The sequence below is a fragment of the Nematostella vectensis genome, chromosome 6 (genome assembly GCF_932526225.1).
Source record: "Nematostella vectensis chromosome 6, jaNemVect1.1, whole genome shotgun sequence".
Classification (NCBI taxonomy): domain Eukaryota; kingdom Metazoa; phylum Cnidaria; class Anthozoa; order Actiniaria; family Edwardsiidae; genus Nematostella; species Nematostella vectensis.
Genome location: NC_064039.1, coordinates 3313641 through 3338369, shown reverse-complemented (window position 1 = coordinate 3338369; position 24729 = coordinate 3313641). Strand labels below are relative to the sequence as shown.

General features: G+C 37.2%; 1 protein-coding gene across 3 annotated transcripts; it reads left to right on the top strand.

Annotated features, from left to right (window-relative positions):
- Nucleotides 1-77: 77 nt before the first annotated feature.
- LOC5514676 lies at nt 78-24729 on the top strand. 3 transcript variants are annotated; one of them, XM_048729167.1, is made up of 24 exons: nt 78-348; nt 441-560; nt 2502-2646; nt 5360-5716; nt 6425-7493; nt 7731-7762; nt 7853-7917; nt 9253-9336; nt 9890-10020; nt 10487-10593; nt 10853-10951; nt 11203-11253; nt 11584-11712; nt 11986-12181; nt 12588-12698; nt 12978-13190; nt 13447-13530; nt 13817-14004; nt 14096-14223; nt 14485-15239; nt 15446-15806; nt 16450-17234; nt 17483-17624; nt 19388-24729. In XM_048729167.1, the coding sequence occupies exons 1-24, from the start codon at nt 318-320 to the stop codon at nt 19420-19422; spliced, it is 5418 nt and encodes a 1805-aa protein (XP_048585124.1). In that variant the 5' UTR covers nt 78-317; the 3' UTR covers nt 19423-24729. The 3 variants fall into 3 exon arrangements, with proteins under 3 accessions (XP_048585124.1, XP_032240136.2, XP_032240135.2); XM_032384245.2 differs by having other exon boundaries at nt 79-348; nt 5363-5716; nt 17483-17782; XM_032384244.2 differs by having other exon boundaries at nt 79-348; nt 17483-17782.

The following is a 24729-nucleotide window of genomic DNA, read 5'->3' as shown; positions in this document are numbered from 1 at the left end:
GGTTTCATTCGATCTACGTTCGGTTTTGGATCGTTGTCACGTGCTCTTTCCCGCCATGCACCTCAACCACATGTTTCGAGCCTTGCTTCGATCGCTCCCCAGGTCGCCATGTTTTGCCCGAAAAATATGACAAAATAATGCGTTTTTTCAACCAAAATTGTGACAAAACAGGCACCAAAAATACAAATAGAGGCCGTGGAAGGGGAAGAGGAGCGTATAACGGCATACAAAGTGAGTAATTCTTCATAACCGTTGAAAATAATAACGAAAATCATCCAGAGCAAGCAGAAGCAAAGGTGGCACAACCTCGGAAGATTATGTTCCCCAAAAACCCCAATACCGACAAAGGTGATCATTTTTTCCCTAAAAAGCGTCGCATAAGTGTTCCTCTAGTTTAGTATCACGTTGATTCTCATTCAATCAATCATAAATTCCTCCAGGGGAAGATTTGGAAAAGGTGAAAGTAAAGTCCTTAGATGAAATCATACGCGAAAGAAAACAGAAGGTCTTAGAAGCACAGCGATCCGACACAGCGTCCGAAACATGCAAAGAAAATGGAGGTAATGCAAATAAAATATATTTTATATATTCTCAATTTTGTTAAACTAGGGCTGCGATAAAGGCAAACTACTCAGGAATACTTCGCTAGTTTGATCGAATGTGGTCTCGCTTGTTTGATCAGAGGAGGTCTGGTCCATTCCTACATCTACATCTACATTGTTAATCCACAAAGGGGTTACCATCACTGTGGATATAAATTAATTGTATAAATAATTACATTAATTAATTAATTAACTAAAATAAAAAAAAAAAAAAAATTCTACATCTACATTGTTAATCCACAAAGGGGTTACCATCACTGTGGATATAAATTAATTGTATAAATAATTACATTAATTAATTAATTAACTAAAATAAATAAAAAAAAAAATTCTACATCTACATTGTTAATCCACAAAAGGCTAACCTTTGTAGCACTCTCCGTATAAAATGTCGCGTATGTGCTTGGAAAATTTGTGTTACTAATGTTTACTGAGTTAAACCGTGTGGTCTTTGTGTTTGTTTGGATATGTCACTCGTCTGAATACAACGATTTCTCAAATGGAACTGCATCTGTGTGTACTTATGATAAAGTAAACATACCTTAGAACGGCGGAAGCCTCACGAGCTAAGATATCTACAAAAGCAACTAAACCATGCAGAACAAAATGTTTTAGAAGCAACAATAATGATCAATAATGATCGAATAAGCGCCCTCCTTTAAATAAGTTCCCCTTCCCCAATAAGGTCACCCCTTTAACCTTGAATTTTGGAATAAGCGCCCCCTCCCCTATAAGTACAATGGAATACACTCCATAAAGGTACTGCATTAACACATTGACCCCTAAACCGGCCTATACCGGCTTTGGGAAGTATCCACAACCCAAAAAATTCATAAATGCAAAATAAACACAACAAGATGAAGATACTCAGGCATCAGTCTAAGGGATAAATGGCCTTGAAGATATTCATCCAACGAAGGTGTTGGCAACTACTCAAGCCAAATAATAGCACAGGTTCTTTGACAAATTTCAAATCGAACAAGGAAAGAAAAGCAGAATCACCCCTCTCAATAAAACGCTCAAAATACAACACAAGGGAGAGAGATCAGCAAACACAGCTCAAGACACAAATAGATACCTTTATTCTGATCCTCCAGGTTCATTTCCATGGCCTCAAAACACAATGTCCACTCATTGAAGGCTTGTAAAACCACAAAGATGCCTTTATGGATTGAAAAGCATTCTGGGAGATCCAGGGAAAAATTCACGAGGGGAGGGCCAGTCAACACTCCTCTCCCCAAAGTCAGATGGTTTTTTATAAGTATAAAACTCAGAATAGGGGGGGAGGTATCTGTTTTCAGTCTGTTTTTTTGTAAATTCAGCTCAAAAATAGCCAGGAGTCAATGGGTTAAGTCTCACAACATTTTTACTGTCGCTTCATTTTATCACAAATAAAGTTTTGTTCTCAATCCATTCAGAAGCTGGTATTTCTGCCAAAATGGAAAATAAATACCCCCTCCCCAAAAAGCACCTCTTCTCCAATAATAGCTTTCCCCCCAAAGGCCCAGGTCCGAATCATTACAGTAGTTTGTTGTTATGTGTTGTTTAACAGCACATATCACAGAGAACGCAACACTTGTTACAAACACAGCACAAAATGAAAACTGAATAACAAAAGCACATTATTAAGCTTGCTTGGCACAATGTTCAACACAAAACAGTACACAACCCTCGAAACACAACTAGGTACAAACACAGAACACAACTTGACAGAAAACGGGATGCAAAACACAAGATACACATGGCCCAAACACAACACCAAACAATCCCGAAAAATTATACAAAACATGACACTAGGCAATGGCATGGCATATAAAACAACACAATCATGTCACAGTGTAGAAAATTGGAACTAACTAATCAAACATGGTTTATATTAACTTTGGTCTTGCATTCCAGAAAGTGACTCTGCATGTACAAGTGTAACAAGGTCAGGCTGTCAAGTAAGACTTTTTCCACTCACCATACCCATCAAAGCCTTACCATCTCGTCCAAAACAGATGGCACGAAGAGGGAGAGGCAAGACAATTGTTAGCTCACATAGGTATGTTAATTGCATCACAGTACCAACACCCTATTATATTATTTTATGGAGAAATTTGCTCGGGATTTGGGAGGGGGCTGTTGAGAGGAGGAGGGGGACATGGAAGAATATAAAAGCATATACAACCTTCTTCAGTCTTTCAGAATTAAAAGCTTTCATATATTGGTGCTTAGAATTATCTAGCCTTGCACCTTCGAAATCCAAAAATTTATACATATTGATTTTTCTATTGCATTTTCATTGTTTGTTGAAAATATAGTGGAATTCTGAAAAAAAATACTCAATAAAAGATAATTCAGTCTACTAATAAGTGTCATTTATAGGGAAGATATAGTACAGGCTGAATGTGTTTTAACATTCCTCACACGGATTTTGCGTGGAGTCCACTCAGTTTTTCCATGCACCTCTTTGGGATCCATGCACTAAAATCCACGCAATAGTTTGCTCATTAAAAGATTGAATGTACCTTTTTGCCAGATGATGATGAATTCAAAACAATACACAGTAATACGTTCCTCTGACGAAGTGTTTTCGAAGTTCACGTTGAGAACATCAAATTTTATGCGGTTTCATTGACTGGTATTAAATACTTTGAAGACACATAAAATTCCGTTCAAATGTTTTCGTTAGTCTCTATAGACATCGCCGATGGAGACTGGTGCTTTAGCAGACTGATTCGTCTAGCGAATAAGATGACGATTTAGATCGAGGGGAATTAAACATGGCGACGTCAAAATTAAAAATTCTTTAACTGAACTTTATAGTTTTTTAAAATCCCCGAAAGACCAAACAAATTCTGATAAAGACAGCTGACATTCACATTGCCTGTAAAGATTGGCAGAGAGACTATCACATAGCGGGGTGGATGTATTTTTAAAACGATGGGAAGACAAACATAGCGACTCAAGGCGACACGAATATGAAGTGAGATTTCAGTAGACAAACACATAAAAATCAGTTTGTGGTTTTCCACTGTCTGCGATATGACAAAGTTGCTTTTGATCTTAAGGAATATATGGGGGAATTTATATGTTAGCGAAAAAATACTTTATCGTGAAAAATAAAACTTTATTAAGCAGTAAATATATCCGTAACACTGTATTTTAGACCGATATGCTTGTTTACCTTTCCTGTTCGGTTGTTTGTTATCGCTAACAAGCACTCAAAACAAAAGTGCCGTTGGTGAAGTGGACATCCTTGTTGTGCAAAAACTAAAAACAATTGTTGCCACAGAGGTATACCTATGGGAGGATATAGTTTCTAGTTTAGTTTGTTCAATAATAGCTTGCCTATTCGTAAAGTCGGTTCTCGCATGATTTTACTTCAGTTTTACTAGTATGTAAATTCAAACACGGCGGTGAAAGCGTTTTGTATTAGTGAGTTATATGGCATCAAAGTGGCAGAATTCAACTCTTCATTGTAGTTCGCATGCCAATTTTGAGCCAGGAGTAGACTTTTGACACTATTTGATGTGTACCTGTCATTGTGCTGTCAATGTTTATTTTTATACTTTGATATTCTGCAATCTGTAATGTCGCCGATTGGAGACAATAGGAATGTCACACATTCTCTCACATCAAGGGTTTTTTTAGTTAGTTTATAAATCTAAAACCAAACCCCGGGACACACTTTACGAACATGCGCCTAAATGGCTTTTGAATCTCTTTTTATTACTTTTGGAAATAAAGGTTTATTAGAAAACAACAAAAAAGTAATCTGAGCCCGCTCGAAGAATCTTGTAATGTGTGACAGACTCTATTGTCTTTGTGTCCTAGTCTCGCCATCACAAGCGACAAAAAATCGCAAGTACAGCAACTTCTTGTTCGACATTTTGAATTTTCCTTGTCCACGTAAATTTAATTCTTTATTTTATCTAATTTTAAGAAAAGCTTGTGTCGATATGTGTTGGAAATATTAAGTACTGAAACCGAAAAGTGACATTTCTTCTGGTTTCTGCAGTATTTACAAACATCGTTCGCGCCGTTTCGAACGCTCAACGGAGCGCCATGTTGTTTGCCCAAGCATGTTGCTCGTTGATCTCAAGTCACATATGTTATCAGAATTCAGTCAAATAAGTAAGTTTATTGTTAGCGAAAAATCATCTACAGCCGTTTATTTACTTGCACTAGGTTTGGCGATTCGGCAATGTTCTGATCATTCGAGCACTTGACTGGGTTCTCGGCAAAATGTTGTTGTTTTAGTTTGAACAAGGGTTACGCTCTTCTTTAATAATATCTGCTTTTATGGGCGTCGAGTAAGGCGATCTCTATATGTTAAAGTTTAACGAAAAAGTAGCATTTGTTTAGTACCTTATTTCGGATCTTTTCAGAGCTTTCGGTCGATGCTAGTTTTCCGTAAATATCTACGAAATCTCGATTTTGTTGTTAGCGAGCTGTTACTTATCCGAGTAATCAAGCGTTGGGTTGAGTTTCGTTATTATGCATTCTGGTCACACCACTGTACACTTCAATTACTATCCACACAATAAACTGCACAACAAAGGAAAATTCCACGCAGTGAGTGGACCCCACTCACTAGTTTTCCACGCAGTAAAAGTGTGTGGATCGGACACAGAATCCACGCCAAATCCACGTTGGTAAATGTTAAAATACATTCAGTCTGTACTGTGCTAGAAATCAGATTACGATGTTATTTATTCAATGTCCTCATCATAACAAGCCTCTAAAGTAATGTTATTTTATTATTTGGCCAGCAGGCCGAGAGTAAACTCTGGAAGCTCTGACAGTGCTATGGAAACAGAAAATAGCAAACCATCCATTGACAACACTGTGTTAGATGGGTCTATAAAGAGAGAGTTGAAGAGAGAGGAAAATATCTCCTTTGAAGTTGATGAGGAGGCGCTACTCATGAGTGAATCTGAAGATGGTGGGGACAATATTGAAAGTTCTTCATTGTCTGGGACATCTGAGGTTGATTTTAGTGATGTGCCGCTGGGTGGTTCCCACAAAGAGGATATCCTGGATGAAGTTCTGTCTCTCCACCCTGATGATGATTCTATGTTTGATGATATGGAAGATGATGCTGAAAAGTCTGGCACCAAGCGTTTGAGGTAGGCACAATTTAGTCTGTTAACATACATTTAATGTAGGCACAATTTGTGCCATCTTCTTTGAGTGCAATTTGAGCTTTTGAAAAAAATTTAGAGTGGATATTATTTTAAAATTGAGTAAGAAATTGTATGATTACCTTTTTATAATATACCTATGTGTCTATAAAAGTTTAAAGAAACACACATTTGTGTTTAAAAAATGGTTGTGGTTTGGAAGAAAACAGTTGAAATATATCATTTGGAAGTGTGTTTCACATCTGGCTCTTTTGTGTTTGCAATTGTTGAATTGTTTGTAAGCCAGTCAGCGTCCAGTAATACTGCATTTAATTACCGATTTACTGTACTGAATTGCCTTTTTCCTGCTCTGAATTACCTGAAAAATTCTGTTGCCTCAGCCAATCAGAATCAAGTAATTTTGTCATACAATTTATACTTTATCTAAAATATTTCGGGTAGGCATAATTTAGTCTAGTACCAAATATTTAAAGTAGGCTCAATTTTGTCTGTTACTCAATGTTTAAAACTGGGTCAATAGATTTTGCAGGGATAGTGAAATTTGATATCAGTTTTGCTACAAGAAAAACCTATAAATGGAGCCTGAATAAGAAAGAGATTGGTAACAAAGATTCTGAACGAGGTTCTTAATATTTAAAAATCAGTTCTGAATTATCATTGGTATATATATCTTATGGTATGTATTTTTTTAAGTGGGAGGCATTCAACTAGTAAAAGACACTCAAGGGAACCTTCAGATGCTAGGGAGTTAATTCAAGCGAGGCAGTCTAAACCCTCTGAACCACTCAAGATTAAATCTGAGGTGGACAAATCAAAAGAAGAGGAAGTTAAAGAGGAATCAAGAAACAGGACTGAGAGGGGCTCCAAAGTAAAAAGAGAGCCAGAATGGCTGAGAGATCAGCGGTCACCTGGTGAGAAGCGCTTCAAAATCCCAAAGAAACCACGAAATGCAAGAGTTGGCTTCAAGGGTGCCAGAGGGCGAGGGAGCTACCACAAAAGCCAAGAAAGAAGCATGTCAAATGACTTGCCAGACTTTTTCCAAAAGGAGGGATATAACACAAATGTAAAGTTAGAAAATCTCCAAAAATCAGCTACCAAGTTGTTGTCCTATCTACAAGAGCAGATAACAAACAATCCCATTGTTAAAGAAGGACTAAGTCCATTGCTGTTCCCCTCACACCCAACTGCAGGACTGCATGGTAACCCAGGTATTCTTGGTCCAGCACCAACCAGTATGTTGGCTATTCCAGGCAGTACCATGGGCCAGAGGGATTCTCATGAGGTACCTAGGGTTACACGATCAGGAGTTCATAACTCAAGAGTCTACCATGAGAGGAATGGACCATACTGTGACCCAGCTCATGTTAGACCTGTTGATCTCATGGAAAGAAGTAGCAAACCCTTGCCCCCTCATTCACTTGACAGGCTCAGACTTGAGCGGTCTTTAGGCATAGATCATTCAAAGAACCTTAAGCAGCATGGGAACTCTGATGTAAGCTTTTCAGGTCACTCTAGCCCTCGGGAGGGCAATTCATCCGGACATTCAAGCCCTCGGGATGGAATGGAGGTAGACAAGCCTGCAACCCTGAAGAGACAGAGTTCAAGGCAGAGAGAAACATGCAGTAAAGTTAAGAAATTAGAGGCTAAATCTAAAACCCCAGATTGTCCTGAAGGCTACTGTTGGAGTCAGTTCCAAGTGGGATTGTGCTCATTTAAGTTTTGTAGACTAAAACACTTCCCTACAACTGAAGAACTGCAGAAGGTAAGGTTGCTAGAATAGTGAAATAAATTATTAAGATAAATGCTATAAGTTCTGTTTTGCTTTGGTTCTGCCATATGCACATTTTTGTGAATACAAAAGCATTCTCATTTTGATTACCTTGATTTTTGATTAAAATTGTCTGCAAAACAGCATCTGCTTGCCTCAGAATTGTAGTGCGTATAATGGCTTGTGACCCCATATAGTTTTGTTAATTTCTCCTCTCATTCACTTTCGTAGTATAAGGAGACTGGAGTTCTTGAAACAGAAAGGTAAGATATTCTTTGAGTTGATAACAGTTAAAAAAATATATTGTTTAAGACAATCCTTTTATTTATTCCAATCTTTTTGGCCTTTTGCAGTGCTGATCTCCCAAGTTGTGACGAGGCAGTGGCCCCTCCACAGAATGCTGAAGAACAGCAGTCAGGTTTGTGATGGATTTGTTGGTTTTTTGCCTCTAAACAAACTAGCACAGTAGTTTATCATATGACAACACCATAGGTAATATTACGGTAATTTGAATAAATGGTGATGATAATGATTATGGTAATAATCAATTTGCACTCCTGTCCAATAACAGTGGAACCCAGTTAACATGAAATGTGATAGCAAATAAAAAACAGTTTAAGTCTCTGGGGAGTTCCATTAAGCAGGAGTTTAAGGAAGCAAGCAATTCAAGTTATCTAAGTAGAAATTACTAATAGAATTGGTTCCTAAGAAACTTGAAGCCAGTTTGAGTAATCTTATAGAAATGAGTAAACGCTATAAAAACTTATCTCTTAAAAACTATAATTCAGTTTGAATTATGGGGTGATTTGAGTTACCGTATTTACTCACGTATGTAAAATACACACTTATGTATAATACCTTGATTTTTGGGGTGATTTCCCCAAAAAAAAGTTTAGTAAAAAACTAGCAATGCATAATTCTTATTTGCAAAAAAAAAAAAAGGAAATGGTATACATTTAATAAACCTACGACTACAGTGTTTTTCTATTCATTTTAAGCGAAGTTTTAGTGATCTGTGAATTCCGATTCATTTGTTTCGTCATCCAGCAGTGACGAACATTTGCGAGATTGTAAAACATGCAAATTTAGATGAACTTTCTGGGCATATTGAAAAACGTGCTGTTAGAAGCCTGTAAACCAACTCTAAAGCTCTTCTGGTGAATTTACACTTCTAATTCTTGATTTTCAACTTGAGAATGTTGATAAGTTATGCAAGAAGTGAACTCGCCCTGGCCTGTGTCAGGTGGTGAGAAAATAAATCACTTTGTGAATGGAATTTGTAATTACCATGAGTCAATTTCGAACTTTAGCAGGGTGAAAAAATATGCTATGACAAAAAGTATATTATTTTAAAAATAACGTTCTTTTAACGTCTCAAGCTAGAGATAGCTTGTTTTTTGTTAAGCAAATTTTTGACATACCAAGTAAGAAGTTTCATGTATAATAAGCACCCCGATTTTGAAGGCTATTTTGGTGTGAAAACAGTGTATTTTACATGAGTAAATACGGTATAAGGGTTCCACTGATAAAGTTATTGAGGAAGCTTTGGTTCCTTTAAAAGTAAAACCTGTTTATAGTATAAGAATTGTGTCTTAGACTATTTTGCAAATGTGTATGCCATTACTGGAGATACTGGTTGCACATGCGTTTACCAAAAAAGGTAGACTTGACTTGTACTAGGGGGCAGCTCACCAAGTCTGATGCAACCACAGTGGTTATAAGACAAGGCTGATGTTAATTGTTTTATTTGCAGGAATGTTTGACCCCAACATAATACAGGCTGCTTACAATGCCCTGGCAAAAAAGGCAGCAGAAGAGCTAGAAAACAAGAACTTGTGTAAGTTAGGTATTGCCTATTTTAGCTAAATTGACAATAGTCCAGTTTCGAGTTCCGTTGTGCCTGCTGGTCATAGGCACAGAGGACGCATAAATACAGTGCAAGCCTCAAGTTTCAATTGAATCGATTGCAAATACCAGCGGGATCATGAAGTATTCACAGGTTTTTGCATTGTTTTATTCCAAGTTCGAGAGGATTCTCGCTGGTATTCGCATAAAATTTGCCTCGAGTCAAGGCTTACACTGTATTTATGCATCCTTAGTCTGTGAGTCCAGCGGTCATAGTGGAACTAGAAATTGGGGACCTGACGGAAAAACCTGGAAAACGCGCAATTCTTGATAGAGAGAGAAGACACAATTTCTTACAATGGCAAAAATAATGGGAAGCACTCTGATTCAATTCTTTGTTTTGACGTGGAAATGTTGAGATTTTAAATTTTGTTTCTCTACTACTTTTATGAAGCTGTTATTGTTTAGTTGATGAAACTTGTTTTTTGTGTGTTTTATTATGTTATACATGATATTGTTAAGCTAACATGTAATTTGCTAATTAGCTAATGTCTGGACAATACTGGAGACCATGAGTCAGGTGGACTCGTCCCCACATCACGTGTTTCTAAAGCTTCTGCAGCAAACACTTGTTTCCTGTGCTGAGCTGCCTAGTGACCCTGAAGAAGTTGCTAAAGTAAGTTGGCTTTGTGAACACAAATTATACATGCCCAAAGTCTTTTGTCGGTCTCGTTGTGTATGCAGCTGTTTCTAATAAGGCTGCATTCAGAGAATCTGTATCATAATCCGCATTACTGAATGGGTATCAGGTAAATAAGCAAATAAGCATGAATAAAATACAAATCCAGGTTTCAACAACTGTAGAATTCTTGTTTATGTTCTTATGAACGTTCACACATAGCTTTCGCTGTGGGTTACAACATATGGATTCTCAAGTGCAACATTGTTTGAAATATGTGTATAGAAGTAAAGTATTTGTTTGGCATACTCCTTCACATGAAGATAAGGCAACCACAACTTGAAGAGGAGAGAGCCTGGTGTTTGTGCCTCTGAAAACTCCCAAGCTGACCAGACTTTGATCTGTCTTTGAGCTATTACCTGCTCTTATTTTGAGAGTTATTTTCATGTCATTAACTTTTTAGGTCGCAGGCCAGGTCTTCGAGCTGATCGGAACTGTCCAGAGCAAGCACACTCGCCATGACTACACAACTTTTATCCATGTACTTTGTTGCACTGGAAAGATAACCAGGTTTGTCTGCTATTAATGGTACATTTGCAACAATATTGTCTTTGAAGAGTACAGACAGGCAACGTAGGAAAACTGTTATCTGATAATGATGTAAACTCACTTTAATTAAGATTGAAGCAGTGAATATTTTAATGACCAAGTGTTAAGCACTTAGAAAATTTTATGGTTAATAGATTTATAGTCAAACTTACTCTTATTACTAATATTTCCTTCATACTTTGTATATAACTGTTTGTAAGCAAATATGAAATCTTTGCAGGGCTTATGAGGTTCTAAAAGTGATGAAGGAAAATGGTATTGTTCCTACTCATGATGTCTTCATTGACCTGATTAGAGCTTCTCTGGAAGAACCTGACTTGTGAGTTGCTTCTTTTCTTACCACTCGTCGATATACTGTGTTTAAATCAGAGAGATTTTTTAAATCACCAAAGAAATGATCCCTTTGTGTGCTCTCTCCTGTTGGTACCTTAAGGGGGTCCGAAAGATCCAGGATTCTGAAAGGGGGTTTGGAAGGGCAGCTTCCTTAACAGGGGGAAAGGGTGTGTTTGGGTCTGGGGAGAGGGTAATAGCCCCTAACCAATTCAATGTGTCATTTTAATCTTCTTATAGAGCTTTTGAACTGCTCAAAGAAGTGAAGGAACTAAAACTGTTTAGAACAAGGTATGAAAACAGCACTATTTAATTTTTCTTATTAAATTGTATTTAATAACTATTATTTGTTGGGTCTTTGGGGGGGGGGATTATGCTAAGCGACTCTGCTCAGAGGCAACCCCCCGTCAATGGTGCAGAGCTATAGCTGACCATTTTTATACCAGCCAAGTGAACATTTTTCTACTATCTTAGGTCTGAAAACCGTCTCAGGATATAATTTTTTAAATATATTTTAATTGAAGAAAACAATGATGCTAATTTTCCCAAATAAATTTGATGTGAAATTTATAGCTACTTTAAACCTCTGTATTGCTTATCACTTCTTGTATTTTCATAAAGTATTTGCAGTGAATTAATCCTGTTGAGTTGCCGTGGGAACACCCATATGCAAAGGGCATGGCAGCTGTTTCAAGAAATGGTTGACAAGCAGGTTCCCCTCAGCATAGATGCTGCTTCCAAGCTCATCTTGTAAGTCATTTGGTTATTCTCAACTAAAGTGGCTTTCAGTTGCAAGTGTTTGTTTTATTATGCTTTATTTGCTTACACAATATTAGTCTCTATTTTTAGTGTACTGATATACAGAGCTTTTTAACATTTAAGCACTGCCCATACTGCATTAACACATTTCATGATGATAATTAAACAATTACTGTCGCAGTTGCCCCTGGGAGTGCAAAAACAGACATTGAAAAGGGATCGTTTAGTAAACCTGTAGGTTCAATATGCATATATTTTTTTCAGGACATTCATCTCACTCAAACAGACTGAGAAAGTCTTTGCTGTTGTCAAAAAGTGCTCAACCCTTCCATTAATGTTGCCATCAGAGACCCTAAGTGCAATGATATGGAGCTGTGGCACGAAGGAGGATTACATAGAACTAGCAACTGCAATGGTATGCAAACATGCAGAGACCTGCGATCCAGGTTTAGATGCTGAGGTGAGGTTAAGAGATTTGTAAAATGTAGATTTTGCTTTGGTATAGCTGGTGAAATCCAGCTTCTTGTGTTTATCTGGAAATATACAAGGGATTTACAGTCTCAAATGTTGATAAAGAGGTTTTTTCACCACTGTGTGACCAAGTGTGGTTCATTAGGTTACTAGGGCTATGTATGTGCACTGCGAACAGGTTATTGACTACATAAGAGCGCATGAAGATTTTGGTCTTTTAAGGGAATTTTGCTTGCACTATTTATGAGTGCTGAGACAAAAGTTACACATTTCAATGATAAAAATATCAAAATTTCAGAAATCGCATTTTAAATTTTGTTTGCTATTACTCGCTAAATACTCTGCCTTATTTGATATGAAGTTATTTATTAATTTCAAAATATATATCTCTCTAGACTTGGAACTGTTTGTTGTATGGTTGCTGTAATCCACATTACAAGATTGTGGATCATGCCCGGAGGCTGTATTTATTCATGAACACATTCTCCATCCCACTTCTGCCAAAGGTGAGACCCCTGTTAATTATTATGGTGCGCAGGGTACAAGGGAACTACAAATGTATGACAACTGATCACATTTGCCATAAAGCAAACACTAAAGAAATTTAGTGTGGATTTAAAAGTCTTCAAACTCATAAAAGCCATGTCATTATAAAGCAAACACTAAAGAAATTTTGTGTGGATTGAAAACTCTTCAAACTGATATAGGCCATGTCATTCATATTTTTATTGAGGTTTCTCCTATAACACATACTGCCTTTTCTCATATAACACATACTTTTCCAGGTATTTAATGTTCTTCTATGTTTCCTGGGAAAAGCAAACCTAATCAAAGAAGCTCTTGAGGTGTTCCATGTCATCAGAGAAAACCCTGAAGTGGACTCCAACCCTAGAGCATATTTTGAAGGTGTGGCTGCAATATTCTCTGCTCTTCAGAAAGAAGAAGATCTCGATGGCATTTGCAATGTTGCTGAGTTTATGGTTGAAAAAGGGTTTCAGGTACGCTCTTAAGCAAGTCTCCATCCAGTCAAACTAATCCAGATGATGGGCTAATGCTTTTTTCTAGTAGTATAAAACTCAAGTTTGTAATAGACTGGTTGTAACAGCAGGAGTTTAAATTCCTTTCATCACCTTAGAGAAAATTTAGGCTGTAAAATGAATCCATGTTTAGCATACAAACCTGTTCATCAAACATGAAAATGAAGCTTTTGTGTTACATGTTTGATTGAAAAACTTTACACACTATTATGTTCAGGTCAATGCGATTACACTGATGAAAATAGCCACCAAATATGAGATGGAAAAGCTTTACGAGAGGATGTTTTCATTCTTTAAAAAGGTCAGTATTGTTAAAAAATTTTATCTCATAAGCATTGTGAGTTTAATGTATTGCCTTATAGAAAATAGATTGAGTGGATTTCATTGACATATATAAGTTTAAAAAATGTGCATTTTCTATCATATGCTAATAATCTTTTAGTTTCTTAAAATAATAGTGCCACTATTACATTAGTACGTGGCAGTGCATCTTTTGCTAGCTAAGGGGTAATTTTTTCATAAATATGCTCCTGAACATATTAAATGAATAGAAATTGCCCCTCATTTATTTTTATTGCTCCATTTAGTTTTTTAAGGGGAATCTTAATCCTCCCTATGCTGTACTGCGCAAAATGCTGAGCTGCCTTGAAGAATGGAGTGAAAACACATCAGCTTCTTTAGAAGTGTACAAGACGATGCGCCAACTCTACCCAAGGCCACCAGAAGATGAATCTTCTACTGACAACTGCAATAGACCACCTTTCGATGACCAGAGGTATTTGAGACCTTGTTGGTATTTCAACATTGTGATACATTGAAATGAGAAAGCAAGATACATAAAAATCTTACAAATCTTTTTTATCAAGGTACATTCATCAGCCAACTATACCTTGTCGATTCTTTGCCAAGGGAAACTGCTTGAAAGGGGACAGATGTCTCTATCTTCATGCTCAGGAAGCCAGCCATCCCATGCCACCAATTTTCACTGAGACAGGTGATTTTCACCATATATTCTCACACAAACACTTTTGAGAAGGAGGCTTGGAGAACGGCACATCAATCTATTTGTCTCCCTTGGACATCTGCTTTTTCCAAAGTATCATTCATTTAATTGTACACTCTTGATTCTTTTAAATAACTTAGTGCAAAATATTTTGAAAACATTTCCACAAACCTTGATATTATTTTATTCACACATGTAACATGAGTAATTTTACCTTATGGCTAAAGTCACATTTTTTAATGTTTTCAACAGTGACATGTTCCTCATATGAGGTAACAAACTCACTCAACACTCACCCTGCACTGGTGAGAGCAGACAGCTCCGGAGAACCTTCAAACGCTCCTAAACACTCTCCACTTAGCAGCAGGCATCAGCCCCCACCAAGTGTTGATATGTCTCAACCACCACCGCCAGCTTTTGCTGCACCACCCCAGCACCTACCTCACCTAGGAGGGGCAGTGACTCATACCACAACATCACATCTGTTTGGGCCCTCGCCATTTGTACCATCATTTACTGCTCATTTACCCAGGCCTGTAGTTTCTGCTGAAGCATTCACACCTGCATTTGGTGTTGGTGCTACAAGTCTGCCTCAACCCATTGCATCAAAACAGCTAGAACCACCCCCACAGCCACCCAAAGCTGGTCCATTTGTCCTCATGAAAAATAATCAATCCGGATTTGGGTTCTCGAGAATTGGGGATCGACTGGGACCACTTAACAATCCAGCAAGCTCTTCAGAAAGCAGTCCCACATCACCATTCACACTTATACCACAACAGTCAAGCCTATTTGCTACATCATCTCTTGGAACAGATATTGGGCCACGCCCAGAAAGCCTACAACCATGGGCGACCAGACACAGTGTTGATGTAGCAAGATCTACAGGTCCTGCATTAGCTAGCAGAGGAACTCACTCAGCCCCAGTATTCCCCACCAACTCTGATCAGGGAAGGTTCAAGTTCCCCACCTCTACAAATGTGCAGTTCTACAAGGCTAGAATAGAGGTATGAGCCAGACCAATTATTATTTTACCACTACATAGGTGCATTTTGTGTAGGTGATGAGATCTTAATCGTCACTGATTATGAATTATGATTCAAACAATTTGATTGTGTTTGTTCCCTCTGATTGATCTTGACTTCCAAAAGCAAACATAGTAGCCCTGAATTTTGACAAACCAAACCTTATTCTATTTGCATTTTTATTTTAGAAAGTGGCAGAGGAAGCAGAATGGGAGGACCTGGCAGATATCTATTCAGAGATGAAAGCCAAGAAAGTCCCCATTGAGAGAGAAATGTTATTTCTCTTCTATAGAGCTTTCCTCATGACAGGTGCCAAGGATGTTGGTGATGCCTTCCCAGTATTTGTCAGTGTTCTTGACCAGGTTGTAAATGAGGACAATGAAAGTGATGCAAGCGCTGGGGAGGTTTTTGACACAAATGAGCAGACTTTGATAGGACAGCTCGGTGTTGCTCTGATGCAAGAATGCTTCGGTCTGCAAGAATTTCAGGACGGCTACAATATCCTCCACACTCTTCATCAATACTCGATCAACTATTCACAATACTCAGGTAAGGCTGAAAGTGCTTACCCTCCCTCGGCTTGTTGCTTTGACCCTCTAGCTTGTTCAGTTGTGCCAACTGCAAATGCAGGTTTTGCAGCTCAGGTGGCTCGGTGTGTTAGTTTGTTGGCATATGGATATGGATAATATCTTCTCTTTCTTAGCGCCAAATTTGACTTGTTGGACATATCTGAGGTTACTATAGCTTGTGTTCCTCAGTTCCAAGATGGGACATTCTGAAAACATACATATTAGGATTTTTAAATGTGAAGCGCTTAGAACATGGTTTTTACCGTATAAGTGCTTCATAAATGCTATATACTGTATATTAATACTTTATTTCTAAACAAAACTAAAGGGAATGATCAAATCCCTGACTCCCAGAGATGATGAGAATGCAAAGTCTTTGTGATTGTGTTTTTGAGCAATACTTTATAGAGATTTACTGACTTGATTATAAATATATTTGTTTATTCAGAGGTGAATAGAGACATAGTGATCTTCATTTGTTAGCATTGGACCAGTCACTGACACTGAAGTAGTTTGTACAAAGAGATGTGATTAATTACTTGAAGCAAATTTTATTCCTAATTTGCCACCTTATAACCATCTGTGGCAATGCGTACTAAGGTGTGATTAATTCCTACTTGCAGCAAATTTTATTCCTAATTTACCTCCGCTATCGCCTTCATCTGTGGCAATGCTTGCTGTTGAGATATGCTTAAGTATTCAAGGACCCCAGTATGACAGTGCTCTTGAAGTGTTACGAGGCTGCAATTATGCTCTTCCAGCAATTGGAACCACTTTGACAATCAGAGAAGCAAATATTAGGCAATCACTGTTTGAGAAACTTGCTGCTTACTACCTTCACCGTGAAAGAACTGATGAGGTTGAAGAACTGCTTAGCAATATTGGTGACAAAAATTTGTTTGGACTCATCCATCTTAAAAAGATTAACAATAACCTTATTCGTTGCTACTTGAAACTTGGAGAATTAGAAAAAGCTCTTACTATTTCCAAGCAAATGGAGACAGATAACCTTATGCGTGATGGAGATGTTCTAAGGGCATTGATTACAAAGCTAGCTGGGGCTGATCGCATTACAGCAGCCATGGAACTGTTTGCTGTTGGATGCTCTCAAGGGCTATACCCTCCTTTCCCAGAGGGCGCAGCCCTGTGGAAAGCAACCATTTGGTCAGATTTCCACAAATTTGAGGCTCAGATTTACTTAGAACGTCACATGCAACTGCTTAGTTCATATGTGAAGAAGCAGCGGCAGGAATCTGAAATGCCTTATAGTGACAAGCACTTTCAAGCACTGCGGATTACCATAATAGATGTACACCAACAGAAGGGAATGAAGCAGGAAAACGTTATCGAAGTGTTGAGTAGTGAGTTCAACCCTCCTTTGAGCTGCGGCATATCTGACAAACCAGGGGTATGTTAATCTATATTAAGACTATATAGGAACAGCTTGGTGTTCTCGTGTTTAGCTTTGGTGGAGAGTGGTTAGGACCAGACAAAGCTAAACTGGCTTTTAGTTCTTGATTCATTTTTTCTTCTCTGCTTTCATCATCCACCCACTGTTGTCATTGCTTCAGCTCTCGATTTCAATTGTTGTTACTGTCACCTGACACGATTTATCACTACAAATGATAAAATATTATTTCTTACCGTTAATATTAGGAGGTGATTGTGAACCCACGAAGCCTGAGACGTTGGTTTCTTGCCAATCCACTCTCCAGCCGTAACATTGAGACTTCATTGTTTTCCAATGCTGCCGAGACACCCACTCATAGAGATGTGGTGGCCTCTAATCGCGAGCAAGGTATGGTGATCCACGTAGGTGTCAGTAATGAACCCCAGGCTGTGTCAAAAGCTCCTGAAGTACTGCAGGCAGAGGTGGAAGAGGTAAAGAAAAAAGTGAGGAACACCATCTCTGGTCTGCTAACACGCTATCTCCGTGATAAAAGGATATCTAGTCGGGTATGTTGAGTATCAATTCTTAACATCTTATTGTAGCCCCCAAATCGACCTTTGGTTAACACGTCTAAGCAAGGGACAAGTAAATTATATTTATTATCTTCTATATTTATTATGAAGCATGCCAAAAATCAAAATCAAACCAAAATTGGGTAAAACTTTTTGTCCGCCTTTGAATCCTATTTATAATATGATATATATTTATTTATATTATTTTTTAAATTATTGATAAAAGGATAGCTAGGCTAATATAATTTTGAAATAGTCTTAATATACAATATAATTTTGAAATAGTCTTTATATACAATTTTTATATAAATTTAAACTAAAATTTTCAAAGAAAGTATACTGCCTTAAACATACGTGAGGTTATAAAAACGATATACTTCACAAAAATGTGTAAACACTTATGTTCAACAACTATAGAAAAACCTAAAGCTATCAATGAAATATACTGAATCCAGATCGCTTGAGGCCACAATGAATAAATCTTGAATCTCGGAGGTCTTATCTCGAAAATCTCGAATCTCGGAGCTCTTGTGGTTGCTAAAAAAACGATAATAATGTAAAGCTAATGTGTATGTTTTGATATTATCTTTTAAACGTGATGATATCCCACAACAAAAGATTTTTGTATTTTACATGTAAAAATAAATAGGCAAAACTTATGTAACTGTTAAATTATGTCTTACAATATTTATATCAGTTAATCTGAAGACGAAGTTCTGTTTAAAAACGCCTGGATATTTGAATGTTCTAAACGAACTGTTCCCCAACCGCAAAGGATACTCGCCTTTTACAATTAAAACATAAACTGCAAAAAAGTTTTACAGTTACTCGAATCACACTTACTCGAATCTGACAATACTCTATGCCTATTTAAAAATTGCCTAAAAAATTTCATGATCTCAATGGAATTTATTGCATCAGTTGTAGCACAACCTTCAGATCCTGAGAGAAACGGCTTTTTCTTCTTTTCTCAAGCAACTGCTGCTGGCATTCATGTTTTTTTTCACAACTTATATAATATTTTAAGTAAAGTGTTAAGAGACTGACGTGTAGAACTTTCAAATTTTGTATCATTTCCATTGACCATTAAAACATGCTTTGGCAGTAAATGGAATATAAGACACATCAAGTAACATCTTACAATAAAATAAATCAAACCTTTAAATTTATTGATATTTAAAGTATTCAAAGTGTTAGCATGTTACTGTTTAACGTCACTAAAAATAATCATGAATGATATGTCAAAATAGTTAATTTCTCTGGATGGTATACAGTAGAACCTCTATTAAGTGATTAGTCATATTTAAGGGTCAGTGAAGTCCAATATTTTCTTTCATATTTACTGCAGAGCCTGACCCCTATTTTTAGTAACCTTTTAAAGCGCATATTGTCTCCTTGATTTTAATCTTCCTTTGCTGTCATACGCCCTAATGTGCCACTTTTCTGAATTTTCCTACAACTATTTTTTATTGTTACAAAATATTACAAAGTGTATCTTAAGCATGAGCCACTTGAGTCACGAGGGCTACTACTTAACAGGGGTTCGACTGTATTTACTTAACTATTATTTGTAAGCATTTTAACTGAATTCCTCTTCAGGAGCACTTACGAACATATGGGCGGGAACTTGCTGACGAATATATGAGGAGCAACACTATTGAAGAAATCCAGAGAAACAAACGGGAGACGCGTGAACGTATTCAAAATTTCGTTGCAAGGCACTTTGATACCCCAGACGTTAGTGGTTGAAGACCCGATTCCCAGAGATATTTCATTAATACTTGGCGATCTCCTACCAAATACCCCTGATCATCACGTGATAAAGCTGTAAATATGTGGCAACTACGATAATTACGGATCAAAATACATGGACAAATGCAATGTTCTAGCCATGTTTGTGAAGCATCTCCCTGGATGCAAAAACAAAGGGAAAGTTAAATGATTTTCTGACTTTATGCCTAATGAGCGACCTCTTGTTTTACTCTGAAAAGCGTTCGATTTGGTAAATGCATCGTTGTTATCCCGTTTGGTTACCTGTAGATAGATAGTTATTAATTTATATAAGTTTTAGTGTTGTTGGTATGCATTTGAATGTATCACTGCTCTCAAAGCTCTCCTCCTCCCACATCATTTAAGTAGTTCTTCTTTTCGCTTTAAGACTCTCTTTGAAGTTCTTTTTTCTTTTTTTTTTGTCATTCGACGTTTTCTAGAATTTTTCACGGAATTGCAAGTTTTTGTTAGGCTCTCTGAGTCTTGTGATATGACATAATGTTGAAGGCGTCATCTGATGCTCTTATTGATGCAATGGTAGTTGACATATATGATCATATATTTGAATTATAACTCTGTTTAACTCAGCATGTTTGCTGCAGATCTATTTCAAGCCTGCTGAAGCGTTATATTGTTTATATATTTTTATTTATTGATATTTATTAAATGTTGAAGGCATTCCTGTTTACTACTACTGTTTTTAAATCGTCCATGCAAGAATTTGGAAAGGTCACACTGTTCTTTGCTTCAACTGTCTTCCATGATAAGTTTGTGAGGAATCGGGTAAAAGATTTTCACAGATATTTATTTAGGCAATTTCCGCATTTTAAAATTATCCAATATTTTTTTATTCAAAATAAACCTTTTAACCCTAAAATCAAATCTTAAAAAAAATGCAACATTTTGTTTCAAGTATGATGACTATGGTGCAATTAATTGTTTAGGCGAATGAATTTACTAGGATTAGCATCTAATGGCATGATAACCAAGTTCTTTTACAGAGCAATTTTCCATACCAATCTATTTTATGTGCTAATAGAATCACGTAAAATTGAACTATAACCCTTTCATTATACTGAGTTATATTCTCCCAGACGTGAAATTTAACCTTTTTCTATAGCTTATTATTTCGAGTCTTGTTTGAAACTAGTGTGTAGCGTACGCTAAATATTTGTATTAAGCCTAACTTCCTTTCAACAACATGTGCTCTCCGACCAGAATGGAAGACAATGGACAATATTAGTTACTCAAAGGTCTAAATTTTCTCCATTTTAATTTGCACCAAACAGTGAAGTGTAGTAAGATCTTTGACTTTTCAGCTATCTTGAGTTTCTCGAAGAAGAAAGGTTTTTAAGTTCAACTTTTCACTTGGCTGAGTAGTTCCTGCAACTTCGGTGGTTTCAATACCCAGTTCCTGTACACAAGCAAGCCTTCCAATGTAACTGTGGTTGTACCATTTAATCCAGTGCAATTTTCCCCATGTTTGAATCCAAGGAATCCATTCAGGTCCTGGTTGCCCTTATGTCCTTCATCGCTGTACCACGAAAGGTGCTGATATCATTACATTCTTGTCCCAGAATCTTCAAGGCCTTCTCAGTTTCGGGACTTGGCGATGTCAGGCAGCCACGTACATCCTCGAAAAATTTTAAGATTCCATCCATGCGTTTGACTTCTCCTCCTAATCGCTTTTGCATTCTGCTCCTGTTAAAGGTCCATATTTAGTCTGACCTGAGGAGGCATGCCTTGAAATTGTTTTTACTTCTCGTCTGAAACGGTTATTTGAAGAGGAGGCGTATAAATATGGCCATTTCCTGTGGCTGTGACGAAAGGTTATGTTAATCATATTGACAACTTTCCTCGTTATGATTGTGGATGGAGGTGTTAGCAAGATGTGGTACCTTTCCACGTTTGGATGTTTGCGGCCCCTTGTTTATATTTTCATGATAGTGTTAATTTAATTGGTATTAACATTTTGAAATAATTTCCTAAAACCCCTTTATAGTATCATATAATATTAGCCTGTGGTTCGTTTACTTGACTGTTAGTTTTCTGTTCAACTAAAATTTCGTCATAAGATACACCGTTAAACCTGATGAGGTCAAATATTTTGTATAAAGATTTGAATGTAAAAGAAACTACAAAAGTTGATAAGATTGTAAATCAAATGATTTTCAATAATTAAAACACAAGGATAGAGTTCAGCAATGTAAATCATTAATTTTGTCGATTTTCACAAACAGTGTCTGAATATTTTATAATTATACCTTGAGGCCGATAAATGTTCTATTCAAGATTAAAGTTCGCCAATAAGATGGTCAATCTTAGACAAAAATAGGGACGATTGAAAATGGTTTGTATAGCAGCGGTTGTTTTTCAGTGCCGGTCACTGGCCGCTCTTATCAATTGATCTAATGGATTAAAATCCCGTTGAAATTAATTTCCAACGCTTAATTGATAAAGTACCCCAAACATGTGAGACGAAGTGACCATTTTATTTGGCATTCTTTATATTAAAAGGTGGTCTGTGTTGGCAATTTTAAAATAGGGAAACAGATCTCCATTCAATAGCTCAGTCTGTTAACACACAGTTGATTTTTTTATTAAACCAATGTCGTGGTAATAAATCTTTCAAAAGTTATATTTTCATTTGGGACGCTGCTACAAGAAAAAGAAAAACGATTATTATGCCTACCACTGCTTTTTATACTCCTCTGTCCAGAGAGTGTAATCTGTGACTGGTTATTTATATTCAGTGATATTCTAGTCCTTGTCAATTCCATGTCCTTGAACTTTCCGAGAAGAGCTATGAGATCCTCATTGGGTTGCCAATCCTACAATTCATTCCTGGCGCTTGGTATTGGTTATGCACTCTTGCTCTTCTCAAACATCGTTCTACTCCTTGTCTGTTGAAACTATTATCCGGGTTGCTCAATTTTTGATGTCATTTGCATCTGAAGAGAGCAGAAGCCTCAACATTAAGTTTGTGTTGACTGGAATGCTTGTTATGGGGTCCAATGGAACCACCCCCACGTTGTAGGGCCTCCCTTGTCTATGAAAAAGAAGATGGCCGTCCACTGCTGTTCCATCATCGGTGGCTGAAACAGAGTTGGGGCCAGGAGAAAAATGGGTGCAATGACTGAAAATAGTAAATCGAACCTCTATTAGAATATTATGAAAATGGATAGATTTCTTTGTTGAGGAAAAAAATTCCCATCTCTGCATTCTAAGTAGACTGTTACATCAATCAGTGACTTTGAATTTTCTATAAGGCGTTGTTTAAACAGTAGTCGACGTACAATGATGCTCCAAAGCTGCATAATTTCCGAACGTGGATGTCGTTTACGTGCTTGTTGGCTTTCGACGAATCCTACCATTTGGTTCGATAAAATATGCAACTTTCTATGGTGAAATTTATGTGGCATCTTGTAGTCTTAATGTGATTATACGTAACACAAGTATTTGCCTTATTAGATTATATTAAAGATAAGTAAGATAATATAATAAAGCAATTTTTTTTTTTTGCTTTATTCAGTTATTCTGGGGAAGGCAAAGTCCGGAAATGCTACAGATACATGTTACAGATGAGGTGTTGTGTAAATGAAGGGTGGTGTTGTGGAAAATGCAGATCACAATGAAAGAATTAAAACCCCTTATCTTATAGTTTACAGTACCAGCTTATCTAATTGGAATCTCCGATGCACCATCTGACCTCTTTTTGGTGGTTATCAAGATCTAATTTGTGTCTGATTGGAATCTCCGATGCACCACCTGACCTCTTTTTGGTGGTTATCAAGATCTAGTTTGTGTCTGATTGGAATCTCCGATGCACCACCTGACCTCTAGTCGGTTGTTAACAAGATCTAGTGATTGGAATCTCTGATGCACCAATGACATCTTGTTGGTGGTTTACAAGATCTAGCTTGTGCCTGATTGGAATCTCTGATGCACCAGCTGACCTCCTTTTGGTGGTTATCAAGATCTTGCTTGTCTCTGATTGCACCAAATGACCCCTCGTTGGTGGATATCAAGTCCTGGTTGGAATCTCCGATTCACCGGATCTGCTAAGACTGCTTTGCCGATGTTCTTGTGAAATCCTAATTTGTTTGCCTTTTTGAACTTACCTCTAAGATAAAACAATATTTTATAATATTTTCGAAAATGGCATTACTAAACTAAGAATATTTATTTTACATTAATTTTGAGTATCATGCAGACAATTGGAACATAAAATGTGTCAAGAGTTTTAGTTTTAATAAATAACTAGCCTAGATGGGTAATTAAATGATAAAGATAAGCCTAACACCTCTATCAGAATTTGGTGATTGATTGTTTGTAACAATGATCAAGGGTACAACTCAGGAGCTGGACTGGCAGCACGGAATCCTATGCTAAACAGGAGAATTTAAAGCTACAGTTGGAGCTGATCAAAACTGAACTAGAGTTAGTTCGAGTCCAACCGTAGCTTTAAATTTTACTGCTTGGCAAGTTTCAGTTGGGGCTGTTGCGCCAGTTAAAAGCCATCTGTTGCAGGAAGACTAGGGAGAGAAATGCTGGTTGTGCTATCGGTTGAGTACGAGATGAGGGGGAAAGACACGTAGCCCCCCTCTGTGGATAGATCCCATTTCTGTGGATAGATCTTCGATTTCAGGAAAATGCCTGACAAAGATTTTGGAGGCCTTGTAGAAAGCTATGAGTGCTCACTAGATTATAAAGGTGAACTGAAAATTTGCAGCATGCGCATGAGATATTACATGTCTTATCAACATCGTATTACTTGTCCTTCAACATACCAATTGCTAAGTGGACTTTAGACATTATTAATTAGACATTTTGACAGGTCTAACTAAACATGGTAATCAACAGCTTTCTCACTCTTTGGTGATCGGCCGCAGAGCAGGTTAGCTGGTAAGGGAACAGACAACGTATACTATGTGCCTTGGCCAAGTTGTGAAGGTATCAACAATTTATTTTTTACGTTTTATATCCTGATCTGGCTGCAACATTTATTTTTTTTATTAATACTATATTTTAGTCTATTTTAATGTGATTTGTCAGAAAACGTTAACCACATTTTTTTTCTTAAGATTAAATGCATGACAAAATATTTGAGATGAGGCCGAGCGATCCTGAATTTTCACTTTCAGGTTATGAGCCAACACGGACAAGTAAAA

Bases quoted from the DNA above. Each gene is read 5' to 3' on its own strand.
- LOC5514676 (XM_032384244.2), top strand. From the start codon at position 318: ATGTTCCCCAAAAACCCCAATACCGACAAAG. The intron at 561-2,501 runs GTAATGCAAATA...CTTGCATTCCAG, and splicing joins AACATGCAAAGAAAATGGAG to AAAGTGACTCTGCATGTACA. The intron at 15,240-15,445 runs GTATGAGCCAGA...TTTTTATTTTAG, and splicing joins TCTACAAGGCTAGAATAGAG to AAAGTGGCAGAGGAAGCAGA.